This window comes from Grammomys surdaster, unplaced genomic scaffold, assembly GCF_004785775.1.
Source record: "Grammomys surdaster isolate TR1022 unplaced genomic scaffold, NIH_TR_1.0 126398, whole genome shotgun sequence".
Classification (NCBI taxonomy): Eukaryota; Metazoa; Chordata; class Mammalia; order Rodentia; family Muridae; genus Grammomys; species Grammomys surdaster.
Genome location: NW_021621192.1, coordinates 3,148,527 through 3,159,056, shown reverse-complemented (window position 1 = coordinate 3,159,056; position 10,530 = coordinate 3,148,527). Strand labels below are relative to the sequence as shown.

Genomic DNA, 10,530 nt, shown 5'->3' with positions numbered 1-10,530 from the left:
TGTGTGTGTGTGTGTGTGTGTGTGTGTGTGTGTGTGTGTGTGTGTGTATGTGTATTGGACTATTCTATCCCCAAATGTGGAAATATTCCTGATCAAACAATATCATCAGTGACTGATGGAATGCTGAAATGAACATCCAGATGTTTAATGAGGTTCATTCCTCATATGAGAATCAATCCTGTTTTCGATAAAGCAGGAGGCCAGGCTCACATGGCATAGGAGTGGGCCCAACCTTCTGTTCTTTTAAGAATTAAATTAATGCCAGGTATATGAGACATCAAAATATTTCCTCTGTTGACCTCATTCCATCACAAACCTTTCAAAAACTACCCCTTTAAAAAGCCATTATGGGGGTGGGAGGAAGGATCTCTTGATTTCAGAAAACTGAAGAACACTTACATTATTACATAAATTCTATTTCTGTGCCAAATATAAGACCCACTTATACAAAGAGCTAATGTTACTCATCAAAGCTTCTTCAGAATTATATGAAATGTTTGTGCCAATAAGGACCTTCAGGGATTGCTGACAGAAGGACCCTGACAGATATTAGAACACGGAGTGAGAATAAAGGAAACAGAAGATTGTGGGAAAGTGAAAAATACAACTGAGACTGAGACAGAGTAGAATGCACTTGGCTAGGCTGCAATGGTTTAATGTTGCAGAGCTAATGCTCTTCTAGTTGGAAAAACATATCTCAGATACAAATCAATACAAAACATTCCTTTCATCACCTCGCAAAAGCAGTTTCACAATCTCCTCATGCCACCCTCCCACACGTCACCACCACAAATGAAACAGCTACAAATATGTAGTCAATATAATCAACAACTTCTTCTTCTCCTTCTCCTTCTCCTTCTCCTTCTCCTTCTCCTTCTCCTTCTCCTTCTCCTTCTCCTTCTCCTTCTCCTTCTCCTTCTCCTTCTCCTTCTCCTTCTCCTTCTCCTTCTTCTCCTTCTCCTTCTCCTTCTCCTTCTCCTTTGTCCTCCTCCTTCTCCTTCTCCTTCTCCTTCTCCTTCTCCTTCTCCTTCTCCTTCTCCTTCTCCTTCTCCTCGCCTCCTCTTCCTTCTACTTTTCTTCTTTAGCTTATTAAGTCCAGTGTCTGTTGCCCAAATTCTCCTGGATATGGGTCATGCCCCAGAGTATACTTAATCTACCAGGGATCATGCCGTTAAAGAGAACTGACTTTTCCTGTCCCACAGCCATCAAATGCCAATTAACTCACCTGCCTTTTGCAACTCCTCTGTGTCTTTCTCACTGGAAAACACAGAGCAGAATCCTTTTCAGTTTGTGTTGACACCAAAAAAAGTAAATGAATTTGCTTATTTCATCTGATATGTGGCTTTTGGTGGGTTTTGTTGTCATGAAATATTGTAAGCTACTCTGATCCTGGAAGCCAAAACAATGGCCAGGAATAATACTGACTAATATCCACCTTATATTCCTATCGTCTAGTACTCATACCTGAGAATAGGATAAAGTATTCCAGGACCATTGATGGACAACCTTCTTCCTAGATTAAAAAATTAAGAAAAAAACTGATTTGAATCAGTATCTCCTCAAATGAAAAAAAAAAAGTTAAAATGTCTCCAAACACTTTCCAACCATATCTCCAAAAGAAAGAAAATACTTGATAAAATAATGGTAATGATATCCTGTCATGATTTTACATAAATTCCTTAACATAAACTGATACAGACAAAATTTTTAAAGAAACTAATTCTTTTCCCATACTCAAGAGCTTGATAAAGTTCATGAAGAAATCCAATACAGCTACGTGGGCAGAATGGGAAGGAACGTCTGGATGCTTAGTACCAGCTGATATGATGGAAACTCACTCTGGCAACAAGTGCCTAAGACATAACGTAGAGTATCAGATGGCCCTGAGAGTTACAGAGGTGGGGAGGGAGACCAGATAAACATACCTATGGAGCACATTAAAACTGTCAAACTCACAGCAGAAACATTCAGGCTCAAAGTGGAGAGGTCAGTGGTGGAGCCCTGCACAATTTCTGACCTTACCTCCAGCCTCTGGGGATAAAAAAGGCCAGGATCTTCAGCACCTACAATAAACTTAGTCCTCTCCACTCTTTGTATGTGCCTCATGTACCACATGCACATCCAGAAACTTCTGACTATGGACTGTGGCTTATCCAGTTTGTAAATCTGTCTGAGATTATTTTCTCTCTGGTGTGGCCCTTTCTGCTTTTTGATTTGACATCATTCATTAACCTCAGAAAGATAGTATCACCTCATTTATCCACCATCACAGTCCCTTGTTCTAAATTCCATTAGAACACATCATGCCACTGGATAATGTTTTAGCTTGGCTCAGCCTCTTCAATACGGAGGGACCAAACATAACAATAAAAAATATTTTTAAATAGTAATGAATACGAAAGCATGACCACCTAACAAACCAGAGAAGAATCAACACAGGGAATGATTTGTCAATCTCTGGCTTATTACATACAAGGTATTATACTGAAAGCACTGAAGGCATGATTAAAAATGCATGTGGTAGTATTTCTCAAGAACAACTTGGGGTAGTATACTTCAATTGTATTTCTCATTCAGTTTTAACTAGTTGATACAAAGTGCTTTGACCATATTCATTGCTCTCACACAACTCTTCCCACTCCCACACTCTCTACTTACTGACCTAACTTTGTGTCTTGTTTTTCCTGTGTATTCCATTCAAGGTCAACATGGAGTACCCAGATATTCTAGGATATGCAATCTACTGGAGCATGGTCAGTGTACTCTTGGAGAAAACTGTCTTTCCTTCTCCCAGCAGCTAATAACTGCCAAATAGTTCCATGGTTAGGGGTAGGACTGTATGCCCGGTGCCCTTCTCCATGCTGTGTGGTTTAGACTCACACAGTCTTAGGCATAGTGTCAGAACCACCATGAATTCATGTGTGCATCTCCCCTGTTCTGTCCAAAAGACAGCATTTACTTGTAGTTACCTACAGCCTTTCAACTTTATACTCTTTCCAAGCCCCTCTTCTGCAGTGATCCCTAAACCTTGGAAGTAGCAGGGATAAGAGATATATATTTACTTTAGGGTTGAGAATTCTTCAGTCTCTTATTCTCTGTACCTTGATGAGTTGTGGATCTCTGCATTAACCACTATTCACTGTAAATAGAAGTGTCTCAGAAGGGGATTAAAGATACATCGATCTCTGATACAATGATAAGTTAGGAGGAGTCAGTTTAACCATGTGTGCATTTGGCAGCATACAAAATACAACTGCTTTACTCTTTTGAGAAGGCTGGCATTGTGGAATTTTTTTTGGCATGAGTACTGAGTTTTCTTTATTACTACAAGGATGTGAGTATATATATATAAGTGCATATGTATACATACATGTAAACACTCTTTTTGGATTTTGGTGGGGGGGAAGTCTTGCTATGTAGCTATAGCTGGCATTGAACTCATGATTCTGGTGCATCGGCTTCCCATCTGGAGTTTGAATATGCTTGGCCCAGGAAGTGGCACTATTAGGAGATGTGGCCTTGTTAGAGTAGGTGTGGCCTTGTTGAAGGAAGTGTGTCACTTTGGAGGTGGGCTTTGAGACCCTTCTCCTAGCTGGCTGAGAGACAGACCTCTGCTGACTGCAGTCAGAACAGGATACAGAACATTCAACTCCTTCTACAGCACCTTGTCTACCTGCATGCTGCCATGCTTTGCGCCATGATGTTAATGGACGAACTTCTAAAACTGTAAGACAGCCCCAATTAAATGTTGTCCCTTATGAAAGCTGTCTTGTTATTCCATTGTATAGATGTACCACATTTTCTTTATCCATTCTTCAGTTGAGGGACATCTGAGTTGTTTCCAGTTTCTGACTATTATGAATGAAGCTGCTATGAACATAGTTGAACAAGTGTCTTTGTGGGATGGTGGAACACCTTTCTGGTATATGCTGAGGAGTGGTATAGTTGAATCTTGAAATAGAACTATTCCCAGTTTTCTTAGAATCTGCTAAATTGATTTCCAAAGTGGTTATACAACTTTTCACTCCCACCAGCAATGAAAGAGTACTATTCGGCTATTTAAAAAAAAAAAAAGACATCATGAATTTACAGGCAAGTGGATGTAACTTGAGAATATCATCCTAAGGGAGGCAACCCAGTCCCAAGAGGATATGCACAATATCTACTCACAAGTAATATTAGCCATAAAGTACAGGATACCTATGATACATTCCACAGACCGAAAGAAGCTAAACAAGACGGAAGGCACAAGCTAGGATGCTTGATCTTGCTTAGAAAAGGGAATAAGAATGGATCGATTTGCATTCTTCTACATGTTGTCCTCCAGTTGAACCAGCACCATTTGGGAAATCTTTCCATCTTCTGAGATCTTCTTCGATTTCTTTCTTTAGAGACGTGAAGTTCTTGTCATACAGATCTTTCACTTGCTTGGTTAGATTGACACCAAGGTATTTTATATTATTTGTGACTATTGTGAAGGGTGTCACAAAAATCCCTTAAAGAACTGCAAAAAAACACAACCAAACAGCTGAAGGAATTAAACAAAACAATCCAGGACCTAAAAATGGAAGTAGAAACAATAAAGAAATCTCAAAGGGAGACTATCTTGGAGATAGAAAACCTAGGCCCCAGTGTAGGGAATGCAGGGCCTATCCTCAAAGCTGTTGCCTGTATGTAGGACTTTTACCATGAAGGGATGTTGAATTTTGTCAAATGCTTTCTCAGCATCTAGTGAGATGATCATGTGTTTTTTTTCTTTGACTTTGTTTATATAGTGGATTACATTGATAGATTTCCTTATATTGAACCATCCCTGCATTCCTGGGATAAATCCTACTTGATCATGATGGATGATTGTTTTGATGTGTTCTTGGATTCAGTTTGTGAGAATTTTATTGAGTATTTTTGCATCGATGTTCATAAGGGAGATTGGTCTGAAGTTCTCTTTCTTTGTTGGGTCTTTGTGAGGTTTAGGTATGAGGAGGACAACACGTAGAAGAATGCAAATTGATCTATTTTTATCTCCTTGTACAAAGCTCAAATCCAAGTGGATAAAGGACCTTCACATAAAACCAAATACACTGAAACTAATAGAAGAGAAGGTGGGGAAGAGCCTCGAATACTTGGGCACAGGGGAAAAGTTCCTGAATAGAACACCAATGGCTTGTGCTCTAAGATCAAGATTTGACAAATTGGACTTCCTAAAATTGCAAAGCTTCTTCTGTAAGGCAAAGAACACTGTCAATAGGAAAAAACAGCAACCAACAGATTGGGAAAAGATCTTTACCAATCCCACATCCAATAGAGGGCTAATATCCAATATATACAAAGAACTCAAGAAATTAGACTCCAGACAACCAAACAACCCTATTTAAAAAATGGAGTACAGAGCTAAATAAAGAATTCTCAACTGAGGAAACACAAATGGCCGAAAACCACCTAAAGAAATGTTCAGCATCCTTAGTCATCAGGGAAATGCAAATCAAAACAACCCTGAGATTCCACCACACACCAGTCAGAATGGCTAAGATCAAAAACTCAGGTGATAGTAGATGCTGGTGAGGATGTGGAGAAAGAGGAACACTCCTCCATTGTTGGTGGGATTGCAGGATGGTGCAATCACTCTGGATATCAATCTGCTGGTTCCTCAGAAAATTGGATATATCATTACCTGAGGACTCAGCTATACCACTCCTGGGCATATATACCCAGAAGATGCTCCAACATATAACAAGGACATATGCTCCACTATGTTCATAGCAGCTTTATTTATAATAGCCAGGAGCTGGAAAGAACCCAGATGTCCTTCAACAGAGGAATGGATACAAAAAAATGTGGTACATTTACACAATGGAGTATTACTCAGCTATTAAAAACAATGAATTCGAGAAATTCTTAGGTAAATGGATGGAACTAGAAAATATCTTGAGTGAGGTAACCCAATCACAAAAGACCACACGTGGTATTCACTCACTGATAATTGGATATTAGCCCAGAAGTTCGCAATACCCAAGATTCAACATACAGACCACATGAAGCTCATGAAGAAGGAAGACCAAGTGTGGGTGCTTCAGTCCTTCTTAGAAGGAGTAACCAAATATTCAAGGGAGCAAATATGGAGACAAAGTGTGGGACAGAAACTGAAGGAGGGAGCATCTGGATACCATCCCACCTGGGTATCCATCCCATGTTCAGTCACCAAAGGTAGACACTGATTTGGATATCAGGAAGTGCATGCTGACAGGAGCCTGATAGAGCTGTTACCTTAGAGGTCTGCCAGAGTCTGACATACTCAGATGTAGATGCTTACAGCTAACCATTGAACTGACCAACTAGTTCCCAATGGAGGAGTTAGAGAAAAGACTGAAGGAGTTGAAAGGGTTCGTGGCCCCATGAGGAGAGCAACAATACCAACCAACCATAGTTCCCAGGGTCTAAACCACCAGCCTGGGAGCACATAGGGAGGGACCCATGGTTCCAGCTATATATGTAGGGGAGGATGGTCTTGTCAGGCATAGGTGAGAGAGGAAATCCTTGGTCCCATGAAGGCTGGACGCCCCAGTGTGGGGGAATTTGAGGGTCGGGAGGTGGAGTGGGGGTGTGGGGGAGACACATCCCCATAGAAGCAGGAGGAGAAGGGATGGGATAGGGAATTCCTGGGTGGGGGGGAATGGAGTAAGGGGATAACATCTGAAATGTAAATAAAATATCCAATGTAAAAAAAAGAGAAAGAAAGAAAACCTTTAACAGTAAAAAAAAGGGGGGGAGGTGAATAAAATAGTTTTAAAAGGCAGGAAATTGGGCAGGAGGGGGGATATGAAGGTCAGGATCAGGATTAGAGATGGCAGGATGGCCATTAAAATGAATGGAAATCTGAAACTAATGGGAGTGGAAAGGTGGGAGCTTCTCCAGGATGAGACAGAGACCTGGGATAAGGGTGGCACCCAGGAATTTATGGGGTTGACCTTAGCTGTAACTCACTACATTGGAGATATAGAACCTGAAGAGGCACCTCCTATAGCCAAGGCAGGATCACCAGTGGAGCAATAGAGACACCAACCCACCCATAAAATTGTCAAGCCAAAATTTATCCTGTCTACAAGAACTACAGGCACAGAGAATGGAGAGCCAAGGCAGGATCACCAGTGGAGCAATAGAGACACCAACCCACCCATAAAATTGTCAAGCCAAAATTTATCCTGTCTACAAGAACTACAGGCACAGAGAATGGAGAGAGACTGGGGAAATGGCCAACCAAAAACCAGCCCAACTTGAGACCCATCCCACTACTACTACTAACACTGCAAATGCTATTTTTATGCTCGCAGACAGGAACATGTCCTCTGAGAGACTCCACCTAGCAGCTGACTCGGACAGATATAGACACCCACAGTCAAACAGTGGATGGAGCTGGGGGACTCTATGAAATACCCACAGGGACCCCAATGGAGGAGTTAGGGGAAGGCCTGAAGGAGGGGTTTACAACTCCATAGGAAGAACAACAATATCAACCAACCACACACACACACCCAGAGCTCCCAGGGACTAAGCCACCAACCAAAGAATACTCATGGAGGGACCCATGGGTCCAGCTACATATGTGGCAGATGATTGCCTTATCCGGCATCAATGGGAGAGGAGGCCCTTGGTCCTGTGAAGGCTTGATGCTCCAATATAGGGGAATACTGGGTGCAGTGAGGCAGGAGTGGGTGGGGGAAGCACCCTCATAAAAGCAGGGGGAAGAGGAGTGGAATGGGGGGTTTTTGGAAGGGAAACCTGGAAGGGGGATAACATTTGAAATGTAAGTAAGTAAAATAAAATGAAATAAAAGAAAGAACAAGAGGAAGGATCGAGGTCCCCAAGGGTAGAAACTCCATAGGAAGACCAACAGAGTCAACTAACCTGGACCCTAGGGTTCTCAGAGTCTGAACCACCAACCAAAGAACATACATGGTTGGACCTAGGGCTCCCCACACATATATAAGAGATGTGCAGCTTGGTCTTCATATGAGTCCCAAACAACTGGTGCAGGGCCTATCCTCAAAACTGTTGCCTGTATGCAGGATATGTTCTTCTAGCTAGGCTGCCTTGTCTGGCCTCAGAAGGAGAGGAAGCACCTACCTCTGTGAGGACAGAGACTTGAAGTGCCAGGGTAGGAGGGACATCCAGAGGGACTCTACCTGCTCAGAGAAGGGGAGGGAGGAGAGGAAGGATTGTGGGAAGGGGTGACTGGGAGGGGGACAATGAGCAGGATATAAAGTGAATAAGTAAAAAATTTAATTTAATTTAATTTAACTTTTTAAAAAAAATTATCTTGGTTATATCTCTTCATAGCAACGGAAACCCTAACTAAATACCAAGTATTTGGATTACAAGTGTTTATCACCATATCTAGCCTCTTATAAATATTTTTGATCACTGTTCTAAAATGAGGTCAAGAGACTTTGTAGCAGATTATAGCAGGAAAAAAAGAAACAGGAAAAAAATGAAACTAAAAAAAGATAATGAGGAAAACATTTAAACAAAATTAGATGAATTCATGAAGGAAAATAAACAAAAAATGATTTTGTGAATTATTAGGAACCTTTTGAACTGTGTACATTCTGGTGTTAATTACTCTGGATTACAGAGACTAGATATTTGTGTTTTTTCTAATATGTGTGTGCCTAATATTTATGTATCTAATATTTGTGTGTCACATGCATTATGATGTTTCCAGTTTGCAAGGAAAAAGACAACATTAGCATCCCTGTTTGAGAGCTAGGCTCTGTTCTCTCCTTTCCTAATTTACTTTATGCTGCTATAACTGTTCTTTCCAGTACATGATTTACTAAGATAAAAGCTTTGTATAGTTCAGAGACTGGGAAGTCTGAAAGCACAGCACCAGCAACTGGCCAAGATGAAGGATGAACATCCTGCCACATCATGTTATGGCTGAAGGCATGTCTTAGATAGGCAGGAAAGGGTTGCTAGCTAAATCCCTTCTTCAGATAAAGCAATGAATACAATCTTTGAGGGTCTTCTCTAGTGCCCTCCTTAATCCTGATTATTTCCTAAAGGTTCTTTCTACATATATCATTAGCATAGTCAGTGGTTAAGTTTGAACACATGAACTTTGAGGGACATAATCAAATCACAGCAGGTCCCAAGCCTGCGTCTAGTAGTTTCCTCAAATACATGTGCAATCAATATGGTAATGAATCTTCAAGGGGTCCCTCTACAGGTATCTGAGCTCTCTTTTTTTTGTGAAGTTTCCTTGTTCCTAATACTTTTCTTCCCTATTGCTGAAAACATCACAAATTTTGTTTACAGGATACAGAGAAGTCAATCTGGAACTGAGCTGTTAGTGCTTTCCTATCTGGTTAGCATTCATATTGCCTTAGGTGTTGAGTTGGCCACTTAAGGAGAAAAGACATCATGGATATTAACCAGCTGTGGACCTTGAATAACAGTACTGATGTATCAGTCCGTAGTAGGCCTGTTTGGGTGGTAGCCAACCACTTTCCTGATTGGATTTAATATATACTCCACAAGAGGGGACACATGTCTTTTACTGCGTGACTGATCAAATGCCTATGTCTTAGGCACTCACAGGTTCTAAGCAGAAGTCTACTACTGCTCCTCTGCTAAATAAACAGGCCTTCATACTCATATTCATATTCATTAAACTGCTGCCACTCTCAGCTTTGAAAGAGAAACTTTGTTCTGCGGGGGTAACAGTAATGAAGATTAATGCCCTGAGAATAAATAACTATATGGTGATTTCCTTGATAAGACACTTATCATTCCTGCTAATTCCCACAGAAAATCACGGAAGAGAGGGATGAAAAACTTGTCAGAGCTTGAGAAAGAATCACAGCTTTGAAACACTTCCTGATATGTCATAGTCGTTGCAATCATGAACACACAGCTGCTAAAGTTACCTCACAAGACCTATCCAAGGTTGGAACCTTCAATATTTCATCATAGATTATGAAATGTGCTTTTGAGGTCCCACTCCTAGTGAAGGAGCTTTTGGCAATTAATGGTTGCCAGAGATAGTGTCATTTTCTTCAGTGTTGTGACCACCGGTAATCTGAGTATGTTCCAACAATATAATTCTGTACCTATGTTCAAACAAACAGTTGTAACTAAACACAGTGGGAATCAGTTGGGAAAGGAAAAGGGGATTCAAAGGGAGCGTGAGGTGAATGAGGATAAAAGTCCTATCTCTAGCTGAGAGGATGCTGGTAATTAATAGCTTCTAGAAAAAGAATCCATCTCTCTACAGATGTAATATTGAGTACTACTACCTAGTAATACTAGTAGTAGGCCTAACTATTTAGTAGTCAGTCTAACGTGCTCCAGTGGACTACATTGGCTACACACCCAACAGTATATAAGCAGTGCTAATTACACTTGATGAAAATTAGAGAAGGAAATGGAGGGTAAAAATAAACAATATACTGTACACACACACAAAAGTAACATTGTCAAAAATATGTGTGTGTGTGTGTGTGTGTGTGTGTGTGTGTGTGTGTGTGTGTGTGT

General features: G+C 40.8%; 1 protein-coding gene across 1 annotated transcript in view; it reads right to left on the bottom strand.

Moving 5' to 3' along the window:
- Positions 1–10,530, bottom strand: part of LOC114614668 (transmembrane protein 45A-like) — a 74,412-nt gene that overhangs the window by 48,251 nt on the left and 15,631 nt on the right. The window contains exon 3 of the mRNA XM_028760300.1: positions 1,465–1,513. Within this exon, the coding sequence (XP_028616133.1) occupies positions 1,465–1,513 (49 nt within the window). The remainder of the gene's footprint in view (positions 1–1,464; positions 1,514–10,530) is intronic.